This window comes from Ranitomeya variabilis, chromosome 2, assembly GCF_051348905.1.
Source record: "Ranitomeya variabilis isolate aRanVar5 chromosome 2, aRanVar5.hap1, whole genome shotgun sequence".
Lineage (NCBI taxonomy): Eukaryota > Metazoa > Chordata > Amphibia > Anura > Dendrobatidae > Ranitomeya > Ranitomeya variabilis.
In genome coordinates, this window is record NC_135233.1 from 704917226 (window position 1) to 704934747 (window position 17522).

The window sequence follows — 17522 nt, forward strand, 5'->3', positions numbered from 1 at the left end:
ACATAAAAATGACTGTGTGATTTACACATAATGACAAATATAAAGTTATGAGGGGTGTATTTACGAGGGAAGGGATTACCAGTATGCCTCTTACTCTCCTCCCCTACTTAAAGGGGTATTCCCATCCCCAAGATCCTATCTCAAAATGTAGTAGGTGTAATAATGATAATATTAGCAAATACCTCCAATTAGAGATGTAGTATAGTTCTTCTGATTCGCTATGTCACTTACCCCATGTGCAGGCATTGCAGTAGCTTAGGTATTCATGGTGACAGCCACTCATATCGTGACAGTCAGCAGTTGGTAGTCATCACCATGGATACCTAAGCTACTACAATGCCCTGCACATGGTGTAAGCAAGATAGCGAATCAGATGAACTGTACATTTCTAATTGGAAGTATTTGCTAATATTATTATACACCAACTAAATATTCAGAAAGGATCTTGGAGATGGGAATACCCATTCAACCGTTAATAGGTTGGGTAGCACGCTTTTCATAAATATGGCTGACTCAGCACCAAGTGTATCATTCTTTATAAATGCTTAGAAGATTAACCGCACAATATTTTTGCATTACTTATTACACCAAGCCCCCATCCCCCCTACACATTAGACAGCTTTTGGATAATTTATCTTTCGTAGACAGTTATCTTTCCTGACTCCCGGACACACAGGAAAGCCAGCACTACTACGTTCTCTGTGAGAAAGCCACTGCCAGAGTCCTCAGGCAACAGCTTCTCTCCAGGGAGAAAAAGAGGATCGGACATTAAAATTCAACAGGCCAGATCCTTCAGATGATGTCAGGTGAGAGTAGGGAGGCCCCCATACACATTAGAATACTGGCAGGTTTGGCCAACTTTTGACTAATGTGCACAAGGGCCTTTACTCTTTGGTCCTGGAGGTAAAATATTATTCAAGACTGCATATTATAACCGTAGCCCGCTATAAGCACCACAGCTCAGTATAATGTGAGTACTAATTTGTGGAGGGGCTTGAGATCATGTACTTTTCATATTAATAGATACCATACAATAGTATGAGTATTTTATATAGACAAATATTTCATGTGTATGTACACTGTCAAGGGGTCTAACAAATGAACATTGTTAATCTGGCCTTGAAGTATATTCAGAAGTTAATTCATAAAAATATAATGGGGCATTGTCTACCATTATACCCAGCCTCCAAAATGTCAAAACAAGAAGAGTTTCTTTGAAAAAATAAAAAATAAACAAATAAAATTCTATAATCTTACGTGGTTCTTCTGAAGTCTTTTTGAAGAGTAGGATATTCTGGCATCTTTCTGATATCTTCCCAATCTTTATCTGAACAGATAGCAACAATTTACCATTGTACTCAGGACAATTGAGACAGTTTTTTATGGCCCCTTTAGATGGGTTGATACATGTTGTTAGACAGGTGATCAGCTATATACAAGTCGGTCAGCAGTAGCTTACCTTCATTAAAGGGAATCTGTGAGTGGGATCATGATATGTAATCTGAGGGCAGCATGATATAATAGGGGCTGAGACACAGATTTCAAGAATGTGTTACTTATTAGGCTGTGTGCTGTTGTTTCATTACAATTAATGATTTATCACCAGGAGATTATCACTTCCCGGACTGGTGCTTACGTGAGCCCTGGTCAGACCACGCCCCCTCTTCTGATAAGCGGCTCACTGTCAATAGACAACGTACACAGAAAACTGTGGTGTGGGCGGGGCTAGCTTTCTGAGCTCTGCTACATGCTACATCTTAAAACACTGATTGTGTCACATCTGCTGCATCCAGTAAGCTAAGTGATACATCACAGGAACTGGGGTCTCACTTTCTACATTAAGCTGCTCTCAGAAGAGGTAGCAAAATCCTGGTGACAGATTCCCTTTAGTATGATTGCTTTATGTGAAAGGAATATCATGTTTTCAGCAGCATATCACTGGTTTATATGGGGCTATGTGCTACCGAGAATGATTTTTAAGCCAACTTAAAAATCGTCACAACTAACAAACGAGCATTTGCCATGTGATTGCTGGACTGTTTAGAAAAGCTGATAGTTGGTAACGAGAGTTCTTATGAACTATCATTTCCTGAATAACAGCTTGTCTGAAGCCATTATAGTAATTATGAGATCATATATTCAGACACATTATATTTAGAAGGAAAACAAAGTAGCTGATATAGATAACATCATAAAATATGATAACACTATGCTGAATGCTTTCATCATGTATCTCATCATATGACCCACACAAAGGGCAATTATGGTGGTCAGGACAATCTGCCAACTGTCCAGACACCTTTAGAAGTAGAAGAACGCTTGTGGGCTGATTATCCGCTTCCACCCTTATAAGGTTTATCACATACTGTAACTGCTATGTGCTCAGTGCAGATATCCATTTGGCAGCTCCACAGATAGATAGCGCCATCCTATATTTACTTTAAACTGTTTTTATGCACACATTGGATATCTGTATAAACTGTTAATATTTCCATATAATAAAATACTAAAATTAAATGGGTGCCCTGTCCAACAGACGAACACAGCTGGTCATACTATGCCAAAGTCATATACCTGCAGGAAATCCCATTACACTAAATATACGATCCAGCTGGTCATGATGGAATGGGTTACTTGTCTTGATATCTTCTTGACGACAATGAAAAATAGGTTCCGATGTTAACAATTCGGCAAAAATGCAGCCAATCGCCCAGATATCTGTTAAAAGAAAAAGGTGTGTTGTCATGAATATTTAAGGTATCACGCTCGTAATGGTTGATCCAAAAGTCACTAATGTTTTCAAATGTCACAAAAACTACATTTATTGCTGGAGACAAAAAATTGAAAGTTTGCTATTAAAAAAGTATTTCAGTCAAAGTCCAATATTTGTCATACAATAATCAGACACAAAATGAACAACAAAATGAGGGTGTGGGGACGTGACTATAAAGTGTCACGCTCCTATGGGTACCAGTACCCTGTGACATCAAGCAGAGAATTAGTGGGAAACAAACATGGAAAAAAATGTTGTATATGAGATAGCTGACATATAGGTGTGCAAGCTATATATGTTATACACACAAACATACATACACAGTACCGTGCAAACGTTTTATGCAGATGTGGAAAAAATGCTGTAAAGTAAAATAATCTTTTCCAGGCGGGTGAGCATGCAGTTTTTCACGAAGAAAATGCTTCAGGAAGTACCAGCATTTTATTTATTTTCTGAGCACTCTTTCAATGTTTATGACCGTTTGCATATTTTTTTATAATAGTTTTTGTGTCTTCTTTTTTACTGACATTTTCCAGCTTTTTTTAACCTCCTTTCAATAATGAAGAAACTTCTAGAGGTTTTTGAAACAAAGATGCTGGAAAACATCTAGAAAAAAGATGCTCGGGCAGCTTCCAGGTGTCTTTGGAACCTTACGATTGACTTATTTTTTGAAGTTCAAAGCGGAAAACGGCAGAAGAACGGTCAGCTCCCTTATTTTAACCACTTGGCATCTTTGGAAACATGAAGCGATTAAACGGGACTCAAAAGACTGAACATAAAAAGCGTTTTTTACATAGAAATTCATGTTTATTCTTTAGAGTGTTTAAGTTGCATGTTGTTGGCCAGCATTTGGAGCGGTATCTACTTTTATACTTGAATATTCCAGGTGTGCGCGCCATATTGCATGGTCTTTTTTCTTCTTTTCTCTGGAGCGGTATCTACCTAAAAAAGGCGATGAGTGCACATACCTCAAGAATGCTTTCAAAACTAGGAGTATTCTTGATTTATTTTAAACAATTAACAAAATGCAGGGTGAATAAATAAAAGAAAAATCTAAATACTACCCATTTCCCCTCAAACCAGCATCAAAGTATTAATTCTTCTAAGCACACTTTCACACAGTTTTAGAAGGCACTCAGAGAGCTTATTCCAAATATCTTTCAGAGCTTTGGAACAACCTCCCTGCTGAGTTCCTTCAAAAATTGTGCCTACATGGAATTGGAAGCCTGAAGCAGTGACAGGATGGTTTCCAAGCAGAGTATTTCTGAAAAAAAGATGTTGTATGCACACACACAAATATTGATGTGATTTAGATTTCTCTTGTGTTAATTCATTTTGCATTTTGCTAATTGACAGAATAAACTATTAGGCTATGTGCGCATGTTGAGTACTTGCTTGCAGAAATTTCTGCAAGGTTTCTGCATCTCTTGGCAGGAAAAACTCGGGCAAAAACGTGAGTTTTTGGTGCGTTTTTTGTACTCATTTTTTGCATGTGTTTTTGTACAGCAATGAAGGCTTTTTTGAGCTAAATAAAGATATAAAAAAAAAAGTTTTGTGATGTAATTTCTTGGTTCAACATCACCTTTTTCATGCTGATGCAGTGGCATCAGGGTAATGGGATTAGGGCTAGGCATCAGTGACTGTCATTGACACTTAGCCTTAGGTTTAGTAATGAAAAGGCGTCAGCCTGACACCCTCTTTACTAAAGGTACCGTCACATTAAGCGACGCTGCAGCGATATAGACGATGCCGATCGCTGCAGCGTCGCTGTTTCGTCGTTGTGTGGTCGCTGGAGAGCTGTCACACAGACAGCTCTCCAGCGACCAACGATGCCGAAGTCCCCGGGTAAAAAGGGTAAACATCGGGTTACTAAGCGCAGGGCCGCGCTGAGTAACCCGATGTTTACCCTGGTTACCAGTGTAAATGTAAAAAAAACAAACACTAAATACTTACATTCCGGTGCCTGTCGCGTCCCCCTGCGTCCGCTTCCCTGCACTGTGTAAGTGCCGGCCCTAAAGCAGAGCGGTGACGTCACCGCTGTGCTTTGCTTTACGGCCGGCACTGACACATTCAGTGCAGGAAGCTCTGAGCAGCAGCGCGGATGCCGGGGGACGTGACACACATCAGAAGGTGAGTATGTAGTGGTTTTTTTTTTACTTTTACAATGGTAACCAGGGTAAATATCGGGTTACTAAGTGCGGCCCTGCGCTTAGTAACCCGATATCTACCCTGGTTACCATTGTAAAACATTGCTGGCATCGTTGCTTTTGCTGTCAAACACAACGATACACGCCGATCTGACGACCAAATAAAGTTCTGGACTTTAAGCTCCGACCAACGATATCACAGCAGGATCCAGATCGCTGCTGCGTGTCAAACACAACGATATCGCCATCCAGGACGCTGCAACGTCACGGATCGCTATCGTTATCGTTGGAAAGTTGGTCAGTGTGAAGGTACCTTTAGTCAGTAAGTAAACACAAACAAGCACACAAACAAACACACACACAGTCACCAGCCTATGTAGGAGCATTAACAGACGAACGTACATAGGCTGGAACCAAACATCAACTGTTAATTTTAAAGAAAAAAACAATTGCTTCGACTCCCATGTAATTTTAATAACCAGCAGAGGGAAAGCTGATGGCTGAGGGCTGATGTTAATATTCTGGGAAGGAGCCAATAGCCATAAAGGTTCCCAGGCTATTAATATCAGCTCACAGCTGTTTGCTTAGCCTTTACTGGCTAGTTGCTTACAGGGTAACCCCAGAAAAAAATGACATAAGGTCCCCCTATAAAATCTAACCAGCAAAAGCTAGGCAGACAGTTGCAGACTGATATTAATAGCATAGGAAGGGGCCATGGATATTGGCCCCATCCCAGACTAAAAATATCAGCTCTCAGCGCCTCTATAAGATGCGCCAAATCTGGCGCTTAGACTCACTCTTCCCATTTGCCCTGTAGCGTTGGCAAGTGGGGTTTATATTTATGGGGTTGATGTCACCTTTGTACTGTCCGGTGACATCAAGCCCACAGATTAGTAATGGAGAGGCATCTATAAGACACCTATCCATTAGAAACCCCATAGTGATATTGTATAAAAAACACACACCCAGAATAAAGTCATTTATTTGAAATATTGACACAGACTCCTGTAATGAATCTTAATGAAACCATACTCACCGAACGCCTAATCCACTGAAGCCATCGTCTCCTGCAACAAAAATAAAGCGCTACCGCCGATAAGAACCACCGTGCCGGTGATTCCACGTTCTTACACAGATGACACCGTGGGAAACACCATAGGAAGCTAGTAAAAACTCAAATCCGCAAACAGTTTTATACCTGCGTTTTTGCTGCAGAATTGACTGACTCAATTGAAGTAAATGGGTGAAAAACGCTGCAGAAACGCATAAAGAACATGCTGCAGAAAAAAATACACTGCAAAAACTCAAAGGAAATTATTGATCATGTGCAAAAAACTTCAGGATTCTCATTGCATTAGCTTGCATGAGGATTCCATAGCGTTTTTGGCCCATTTCCAGGAAAAAAAAAAACACAGCGAAAACGCGTCAAAAACAAACTGTGTGCACAAAATCTTAACACTTCTATTTTTGATAGCAGGCTTACTTTGCAGAACTTCTTCCACACCTGCCTAAAACATCTGCACAGTACTCTATAGCTCTATAGTCACAACTGTACATAAATTAAATGGAAAGCACCAGGACATACTTTGCTGTGCCTAGTGCAGGGCCTACAGTGGGTGCAGAAAGTATTCAGACCCCTTTAAATTTTTCACTCTTCCACATTAAGGTACACTCTGCACCCCATCTTGACTAAAAAACAGAACATGATACATTTTTGCACATGTAATAAAAAATAAAAAAGAAAAACTGAAATATGTCATAAGCATTCAGACCCTTTTGCTCAGACACTCATATTTAAGTCACCTGCTGTCCATTTCCTTGTGATCCTCCTTGAGATATTTCTACTCCTTCATTGGAGTCCAGCTGTGTTTAATTAAACTGATAGGACTTGATTTGGAAAGGCACACACCTGTCTATATAAGATCTCACAGCTCACAGTGCATGTCAGACCAAATGAGAATCATGAGGTCAGATGAACTGGCCAAGAAGCTCAGAGACAAAATTGTGGCAATGCACAGATCTGGCCAAGGTTACAACAAAATTTCTGCAGTACTAAAGGTTCCTAAGAGCACAGTGGCCTCGATAATCCTTAAATGGAAAACGTTTGGCACCACCAGAAGTCTTCCTAGACCTGGCCGTCCAGCCAAAGTGAGCAATCGTGGGAGAAAAACCTTGGTGAGAGACGTAAAGAAGAACCCCAAGATCACTGCAGCTGAGCTCCAGAGATGCAGTAGGGAGATGGGAGAAAGTTCCAAAAAGTCAACTATCACTGTAGCCCTCCACCAGTAAGGCCTTTATGGCAGAGTGGCCTGACAGAATCCTCTGCTCAGTGAAAGACATATGAAAGCTCGCATAGAGTTTGCTTAAAAACACATGAAGGACTTTCAGACTATGAGAAATAAGATTCTCTGGTCTAATGAGAGGAAGATAGACCTTTTTGGTGATAATTCTAAGCAGTATGTGTGGAGAAAACCAGGCACTGCTCATTACCTGCCCAATACAATCCCAACAGTGAAACATGGTGGTGGCAGCATCATGCTATGGGGGTGTTGTTCAGCTGCAGGGACAGGACGACTGGATGCCATTGAAAGAAACATGAATGCGGCCAAGTACAGCGATATCCTGGATGACAAAATCTTCTAGAGTGCTCTGGATCTCAGACTTGGCCGAAGGTTCACCTTCCAACAAGATAATGACCCTAAGCACACAGCTAAAATAACAAAGGAGTGGCTTCAGAACAACTCTGTGACCATTCTTGACTGGCCAAGCCAGTGCCCTGACATAAACCCAATGGAGCATATCTGGAGAGACCTGAAAATGGCTGTCCACCAACGTTCACCATCGAACCTGACGGAACTGGAGAGGATCTGCAAGGAAGAATGGCAGAGAATCCCTAAATCCAGCTGTGAAAAACTTGTTGCATCATTCCCAAGAAGACTCATGGATGTACTAGCTCAAAAGGGTGCTTCTACTCAATACTGAGTGAAGGGTCTGAATACTTATGACCATGTGATATTTCAGCTTTTTTTTTTAAATAAATTTGCAAAATTTTCTACATTTTTTTTTTCAATCAAGATAGGGTGCAGAGTGTACATTAATAAGAAAAAAAATGAACTTTTTTGAATTTACCAAATGGCTGCAATGAAACAAAGAGTGAAAATTTTAATGGAGTATGAATACTTTCCGTACCCACTGTAAAAGGGTGATGCAACTCTCAAAGATTCAAAGAGGGTGAAGTATTTTCTTTCCCTTTAGCCATAAAAGTATGTAATTTGTGTATGCAAGTTATGCACTTTTTCGTGTGTGTTTGGGTGGTGAGGTTTTTCTTTTTTTTTTTTTTTTAAGGGAATCCGCTAAGTAATTCATGCTGCCCAAGCAAAAGGCAATACAAACAATGGCAATAATTCATTTCCTCAAATATCAATGTTCTACTCTACATCCAGGGCCGGCATCACACGTCACAGTCAGAGGATGGAAGACGCTGCAGCGCTGGAACTGGGAGAGGTAAGTATCGCAAGTGCCAGGGCCCGGAGCAGGCAGGGGGCCCACTCGACGTCGGGGACACTGGCATGCTATATTGCCGGCCCCCGCAAGTGGACCCCCCCACCTGCTCCGGGCCCCGGCACTTGCGATACTTACCTCTCCCAGTTCCAGCGCTGCAGCGTTTTCCATCCTCTGACTGTGACGTTCAGGTCAGAGGGCGTGATGACGTCACCAGTGCGCGCCCTCTGCCTGAGCAGTCGCAGTACAGAGAGCAGGAAGACGCAGACGGTGAGGAGTCCAGAGCAGAGCAGCGTCAAGCAACGAGAAGTGAGTATTTTTTTTTTTAATATTTGGAGCAATATATGGGGACCATCAGAAGAGGCCCATATATGGAGCATTATATGGGGCTAATTCTATATGGAGTATCCTATGGAGCCAATAATATAGGAAGCATCTTATGGGGCCAATTCTATGGGGAACATTATATGGGGCCCATTATACATGGAGCATCTTATGGGGCAAATTTGATATGGAGCAGTATATGGGGCCAATAATATATGAAGCATCTTATGGGACTAATTATATATGAAGCATTTTATATGGCCAATTATATATGAAGCATTATATGGGGCCCATTATACATGGAGCATCTTATGGGGCCAATTATTTTTGGAACATTATATGGGACCCATTCTGTAAGGAGTACTATATGGGGCCCATTCTGTATGGAGCATCATATGGGGCCCATTCTGTATGGAGCAATATATGGGACTCAGTATACTGTATGGGGCCGATCATCTACTGTATGGAGCATTATATGAGGCCCATTATATATGGAGCAATAGATGGGGCCCATTATATACTGTATGGAGAATTATATGTGGCTCACTATACTGTATGGAGCATTATATGGGTCAATTCCGTATGGAGCAATATATGCGGCTCATTCTGTATGGAGCACTCTGTGGTGCCCATTATACTGTTTGGAGCATTATATGAGGCTCATTATTCTGTATGGAGCATAATATTGGGCTCATTATTCTGTTTGGAGCAATATGGGGCTCATTATTCTTTATAGAGGACTATGTGGTGCCAAGTATACTGTGGGGCCATTATACTGTATGGGGCAATATATGGGGCTCATTATTCTGTTTGGAGCAATATATGGGGCTCATTATTCTGTATAGAGGACTATACTGTCTGGTTTCTGAGCTAATGTAGAATGCACAATAGATATCACTCATGTAACGTAAGAAGTGAAATCTTTGGCATTGTACTATACCTATATTTCTCTGCTGTATCCGTGCCTTATGAATTGTGGTATGTGTTAAAGGGGCCCACCGGGACTCTTTCGCCCAGGGCCCATGAAAACCTGTCTGAATCTCTGTATTTCAGATAAATCATACTTTGAATAGGTAGCTGGGAATGAGATGACTAAGTGAACCAATCACAGGGGGCAGCTCCCGCTAACTTCTCCCTTTCCGGCTCTGCTTGACTGAAAGATTTGCTATAGACTGTATTTGGTGAGTCCTGCCATTTGTCAATTTTAAAATCCAATTCTGTTTCAAATTTTCACCACTTATTTCACAGTAATCATGTAGCATCCATGACATAATGCACATGCCTAAAAATCTGCCACTTTTCATCTCGGCACAAATGTGGATTCAAAGGTGACAAACTCATTGCAGATTACAGTCTCAGGCAAGTACAAAGCTCATCTACATGCCACAGACATTTTCTATGAGTGGAAAAACAGCATGGAGCAGTTTTCTAAATCTATAGTATGCTCATTTGTTTGGTAAAACGCAGCAGATTTCAGTATTTTTCAATGTGGCAAAGGGTTAAATACATGATGGAAAATTTCCATCACATGTGTACAGTCGAAACATCTTGTTTGCTAATACTGATGGGTCTGATCTTCACTATAGGTCAATTCACCTTCATATTTTGGTAAGGAATAATTTTTGTATTGCAATCAATATCAATTTGCCATTTCCTAAAACAATTTCTCTGTTTATGTTGATCAAGCAAAACGCACATGAAGCAGGTTAACCTTTGATAGAACTAGAATACTGCCCTCTGGCATACATAATGTTTACACACCTGTGTCATTGTTCGGGGATTTGTTAACATAGGTTCAGTGGAGAAATAAAAAATCATGTTTCCATTATACTGCAAGTAACCGGAGACTTCTAGGCAGATGACAATTTGGCACGTTATCACTGCACCACAGGCATAACATATAGCAATCATTGCTGTATATATATTTATGTCATGTAAAAGGATATCATACCAAATAGAATCATTTCAGACCTTTTTCCACCTTGAATGCCACCCATAATCTGTACAAATACATTGAGAAAAAAGCTGAAATAATTTTGAGGTGGCAATAAAAATAACAAAACTAAACTAATGTGGTTGGATAAGTGTGAGTATCCTATTCTAAGGCTGGGTTCACATAGCGTTATGGTCGTCCGTCTAACAGACTATGTTAGACCGCGGCATAAACGCGGTGTAACGTAGTCCGTTACGGCCGCCATTAACTGCAATATTGGACGCATCGCTAGCGCACGCCCACAATGGGTGTGAGCTAGGGATGTTCCGTCATTGAGTGACGGACCCTGAGACGCGGGCTGCAGCGTTTCCGGGTCCGTCACTGCTAGAGCAGATAGAGCTAGCAGATGCTCTATCTGCGCTAGCAGGATGTAACGCTGGCACTTGCGTTAACAGCAGCCCGTTAGCGTATGTGCTGAACGGGCTGCGGCTAACGCAATGTGAACCCAGCCTAATTGGTGATATGGCCAACCACATTTAAACTCATGGTAAATACCAGTAGTAGTCAGTACACAGCTGCCTTCATTTACAATGATTCTACATTTTAGAGGAGAGCCATGTCCTGATGAAGAGGTCCTGCGCTGACCTCGAAATCATATATGAAGCAAGCAGGAACCCATTATCCTCCAGTGTTGTCATATTCCAGAACTGCAACCTCCCTGGAGTGCCCAGAAGTGCAAGGTGGTCAATGTTCACAGACATGGCCGAGGTAAGGAAGGTTGAAACCCGACCACCACTGAGCTAGGCACATACTGTAAGTTAACAACGAAAAAACAGATGATACAAGGTCAAACACAGTATCATATGAAAATATAAACTTTATTGAAAATTACTAAAAAACAAATGCATGAAGGTGATACAAATAGTGGCGCCACAGCGAAACACGCTGCAAAGAAACGCCGGAGGCGCGTACACAGGAATACCGGTCCTCAATACCTAGTATGCGTTTTATTTAAAGGTATAATCCAAAAAAAACAAAATAGAATATGCAAAAAAAGCTATAAAAAATAAACAAAAAAACTAAATATAACAATATATAACAAAATCGTTATGTAGCAGGCACTAAACTGCTGGCAGGCATGTACTAAGAGTAATCAAAGACCTAGCACAAAGGTACACCTGATATATTAGCAGTGTACCATATAAACACCCATATTGGGTATAGAGCTACTATCCCGCGATGTAGCAGTGAAATACATTGTTACCGGTCTATAATGTGCACAAATACCTCCGCAGAAAAGTACCTACCGCAAGAGGACTGGAACTCCCGTGGACGCGCCTCTACCCCAACGCGCGTTTCGGTAATAAACCTTCGTCGACGAAGGTTTATTACCGAAACGCGCGTTGGGGTGGAGGCGCGTCCACGGGAGTTCCAGTCCTCTTGCGGTAGGTACTTTTCTGCGGAGGTATTTGTGCACATTATAGACCGGTAACAATGTATTTCACTGCTACATCGCGGGATAGTAGCTCTATACCCAATATGGGTGTTTATATGGTACACTGCTAATATATCAGGTGTACCTTTGTGCTAGGTCTTTGATTACTCTTAGTACATGCCTGCCAGCAGTTTAGTGCCTGCTACATAACGATTTTGTTATATATTGTTATATTTAGTTTTTTTGTTTATTTTTTATAGCTTTTTTTGCATATTCTATTTTGTTTTTTTGGATTATACCTTTAAATAAAACGCATACTAGGTATTGAGGACCGGTATTCCTGTGTACGCGCCTCCGGCGTTTCTTTGCAGCGTGTTTCGCTGTGGCGCCACTATTTGTATCACCTCCATGCATTTGTTTTTTAGTAATTTTCAATAAAGTTTATATTTTCATATGATACTGTGTTTGACCTTGTATCATCTGTTTTTTCGTTGTTAATATGTATTTTGATGATAGGTCGTTAGGTCCTTCTCCTATTAATGGTACAGATTTCTGAGGTAATTATTGCTACCATGTTAGTTGGCTATATCTGTTGCTACATACTGTAAGTTGAAATGTCTTTTCGTGTATTCCGGGACAGACTCAATAATGTTGAGATCAGGGCTGAATGGAGGGGTCATATCATCACTTCCAGAACTCCTTTTTCTTCTTTATGCTGAAAATAGTTCTTAGTTACATTGGCTACATGTTTGAGGTATTTGTTCTGTTGTAGAATAATTTTGGAGCCAATCAGACGTTTCTGTGATGGTATTGCAGGGAACCGGTCACCCCCAAAATCGATGATGAGGTAAGCTCACCATCATCAGGGGCTTATCTACAGCATTCTGTAATGCTGCAGATAAGCCCCCGATGTTACCTTAAAGAGGAGAAAAAGAGGTTAGATTATACTCACCCAGGGGTGGTCCCACGTCATGGAATTTAGATGGGAGGCGCTGTACCGGACCTGAGACGCCCATCGGAGCAGGACCGCCCCTGGGTGAGTATAATCTAATGTCTTTTTCTCCTCTTTCAGGTAACATCGGCGGCTTATCTACAGCATTACAGAATGCTGTAGATAAGCCCCTGATGACGGTGAGCTTACCTCACCATCGATTTTGGGGGTGACAGGTTCCCTATAAGTATCTGACTATATTTCGCAGCATTGAGGACACCATTAATATAGACCAAATCTCCAACTCCATTTTCTGAAATGCAGCCCAAAGTTACAAGGAAGCTTTTCTATGCTACCCTGCTGCCTGGAGACACTATACTGCTCTCCAGCCCTTAGGTGAACAAACTGCTTTTTGTTATAAGCCAAATATTTCATATTTTGACTCATCATCCTAGAGCACCTGATAATATGTTTCTGGCCCCAATTCCAATATTTTCGCGTACACTTGAATCACTTGGCATTGTTCAATGCTGAAGGTATGGCTTTTTTTATGGCAGTTCTTCTATGAAGACCACTTTTTACCAAGCTTCTCCGAACAGTAAAATCGGTGTGGCTAGTTCCTGCCAGGTCTGAGCTAATGGCACTGTTGGACATTTTCCAATTTTGGGGGGAAATAAGCATGATATATCCTCCATCTGCTGTACAAAGCTTCTTTGGCCAACCAAAGCATCTTCAGCCAATAACGTTACCCATTTCTTGTTGTTTCCTCAATGTTGAGAAATACATGCAGATACATATCTATAACACCATCTGGGAGGCTTCTGATGGGCTCCAAATTCATTTTGCCAAAGGACAACAAACCCAATCATTCATCAAATGTCATTAAAAACTATCTCCACTGTAAAAAAGAACAAGGAAATGATGATATGTCCTTCTCAGAGCCCTGATCTCAACATCGAATCTTTTTTGTCTCTTTTTGGCATGCCATGTTTTAAATAAAGAAGTTTTGTTTTTCATAATTCCTGGTATTTGGCTTTGAGAAACCTCTATTGATACAGTTATGTGTATATTGCATTATTTTTAGAAGGTTTCCAAACCTAGTGCAATTCTATTACGCAAATCCTTACATAAAACTCGGAGTACGCTGTTGTGGATTCTGTTTGTGGGCTCCCTCTGGTGGTTACTGCTGGTACTGGGTGACTTTGGTGGGTTGCGGCCTTTGGTTTCCACCTGTCCATCAGAGGCTGGGTGTTTCCTATTTTACCTGGCCTTTCTGTCATTCCCTTGCCGGCTATCAATGTATTCAGATGTGCTCTGTTTGGTTCCTGCCTACCTGCTCCCAGATCTTTCAGGATAAGCTAAGTGCTGATTTTCAGTTGTTTGTTTTTTTGTCCAGCTTGCTTATTATGTCTCTATGCTAGCTGGTAGCTCTAGTGGACTGAGGTTCTCCCCATGTGCCATGAGTTGGCACATGGGTTCTTGTAATCTCAGGATGGTTTTTTGATTAGGGTTTTTTGCTGACCGCTCAGTCCCCTTTTGTATCGTTCTGCTTTCTAGTTTACAGCGGGCCTCAATTTGCTTAAGCTATATATATCATCTCTATGTGTGTGCCTTCCTCTCATTTCACCGTCAATACATGTGGGGGGCAACTATATCTTTTTGGGGTTCATTCCTCTGGAGGCAAGTGAGGTCTTTATTTTCTCTGCAGTACTAGTTAGCTCTTAGGCTGGTGCGTGGCGTCTAGAACCAACGTAGGCACGCTCCCTGGCTATCTCTAGTTGTGTTTGTCAGGCGTAGGGCAGCGGTCAGCCCAGGTTCCATCACCCTAGAGCTCGTCCGTTATTTATTTGTACTTTGCTTGTCCTGTGCTATCCCTAGCCATTGGGGATTCATGACAGTATAGCCGGCCCACAAAGTGTTAATTGTTTGGGCTGAAGCAGGAGAAAAAGAAGTGTTTAAGGGAAATTTTTTTTTTTTTTTTCCCCTTCAGAGTTTTGCTGCCTAGCCCTTAATTGCTGTCTAGCTGCTTCTTACCTCCTCTTAACCCTTGAATGGCTCTGATCTTAGCTGTTTAACATGGATGTCCAGAGTTTGGCTTCCAGCCTGAGTAATCTCGCGGCAAAAGTTCAAAACATACAGGATTTTGTTGTTCACACTCCCATGTCTGAACCTAGAATTCCTATTCCAGAGTTCTTTTCTGGAGATAGATCTACCTTCCTGAATTTCAGGAACAATTGTAAATTGTTTCTTTCTTTAAAATCTCGCTCCTCTGGAGACCCTGCTCAACAGGTCAAGATTGTAATATCTTTCCTGCGGGGCGACCCTCAGAATTGGGCATTTGCATTGGCACCAGGGGATCCTGCATTGCTCAGTGTGGATGCGTTTTTTCTGGCATTGGGATTGCTCTATGAGGAACCTAACCTGGAGATTCAGGCTGAAAAGGCTTTATTAGCCCTCTCTCAGGGGCATGATGAAGCGGAAATATATTGTCAAAAATTTCGGAAATGGTCGGTGCTTACTCAGTGGAATGAGTGCGCCCTGGCTGCAAACTTCAGAAATGGTCTTTCTGAGGCCATTAAGGATATTATGGTGGGGTTTCCTACGCCTACAGGTCTGAATGAGTCTATGGCTATGGCCATTCAGATTGATCGGCGTTTACGGGAGCGCAAACCCGTGCACCAGTTGGCGGTGTCTTCTGAACAGGCACCTGAGACTATGCAATGTGATAGAATTCAGTCCAGAAGTGAACGGCAAAATTATAGGCGGAAAAATGGATTGTGTTTTTATTGTGGTGATTCAGCTCATGTTATATCAGCATGCTCTAAACGCACAAAAAGGGTTGATAAATCTTTTGCCATTGGTACTCTGCAGCCTAAGTTCATTTTGTCTGTGACTCTGATTTTTTCACTGTCTTCCATTTCCGTCGATGCCTATGTGGATTCGGGCGCTGCCCTGAGTCTTATGGATTGGTCATTTGCTAAACGCTGCGGTTTTAGTCTGGAGCCTCTGGAAGTTCCTATTCCTCTGAAGGGAATTGACTCTACACCATTGGCTAGGAATAAACCGCAGTATTGGACACAAGTGACCATGCGCATGACTCCCGTTCATCAGGAGGTGATTCGCTTCCTTGTACTGTATAATTTACATGATGTACTAGTGCTTGGTCTGCCATGGTTACAAACTCATAATCCTGTCCTGGACTGGAAAACAATGTCTGTGTTAAGCTGGGGATGTCAGGGGGTTCATAATGATGCACCTCCGATTTCAATCGCTTCATCTACTCCTTCTGAGATCCCTGCGTTTTTGTCTGATTATAGGGATGTTTTTGAGGAGCCTAAGCTCAATTCGCTCCCTCCTCATAGAGAGTGTGACTGTGTTATAGAATTGATTCCTGGCAGTAAGTTCCCTAAGGGTCGTTTATTTAATCTGTCACTGCCAGAGCATACTGCTATGCGGAATTATATTAAGGAGTCCTTGGAAAAGGGACATATTCGTCCATCTTCGTCCCCTCTGGGAGCAGGTTTTTTTTTCGTGGCAAAAAAAAGATGGTTCCCTGAGGCCTTGTATAGATTATCGCCTTCTGAATAAGATTACAGTCAAATATCAGTATCCATTGCCATTATTAACTGATTTGTTTGCTCGCATTAAGGGGGCTAGGTGGTTCACTAAGATAGATCTTCGCGGTGCGTATAATTTGGTGCGGATAAAACAGGGTGATGAGTGGAAAACCGCATTTAATACGCCTGAGGGCCATTTTGAGTATTTGGTAATGCCTTTTGGACTCTCCAATGCTCAGTCAGTCTTTCAGTCCTTTATGCACAATATTTTCCGTGAATATCTGGATAAGTTTATGATTGTGTATTTGGATGATATTTTGGTGTTTTCTGATGACTGGGAGTCTCATGTTCTACAGGTCAGGAAGGTGTTTCAGGTTCTGCGGGCCAATTCTCTGTTTGTGAAGGGCTCAAAGTGTCTCTTCGGAGTCCAGAAGATTTCTTTTTTGGGGTACATTTTTTCTCCTTCTACTATTGAGATGGATCCTGTCAAGGTTCAGGCTATTTGTGACTGGACACAACCTACATCTGTTAAGAGCCTTCAGAAGTTCTTGGGGTTTGCTAAGTTTTATCGTCGGTTCATTGCTAATTTTTCCAGTATTGTTAAACCTTTGACTGATTTGACTAAAAAGGGTGCTGATGTTGCTGATTGGTCTCCTGCGGCCGTGGAGGCCTTTCAGGAACTTAAGCGCCGGTTTTCTTCTGCTCCTGTGTTGTGTCAACCAGATGTTTCACTTCCTTTTCAGGTTGAGGTTGATGCTTCCGAGATTGGAGCGGGGGCGGTTTTGTCACAGAGAAGTTCTAATGGCTCGGTGATGAAGCCATGTGCATTCTTCTCTAGAAAATTCTCGCCCGCCGAGCGCAATTATGATGTGGGTAATCGGGAGCTTTTGGCCATGAAGTGGGCATTTGAGGAGTGGCGTC

General features: G+C 41.7%; 1 protein-coding gene across 2 annotated transcripts in view; it reads right to left on the reverse strand.

Annotated features, from left to right (window-relative positions):
- CDK19 (cyclin dependent kinase 19) overlaps positions 1-17522 on the reverse strand; it is a 367636-nt gene that overhangs the window by 75495 nt on the left and 274619 nt on the right. For both annotated transcript variants that reach the window (XM_077289462.1, XM_077289463.1), the window contains 2 exons: positions 2575-2718; positions 1258-1327 (listed from right to left, as the gene is read on the reverse strand). In XM_077289462.1, the coding sequence (XP_077145577.1) occupies positions 1258-1327; positions 2575-2718 (214 nt within the window). The remainder of the gene's footprint in view (positions 1-1257; positions 1328-2574; positions 2719-17522) is intronic.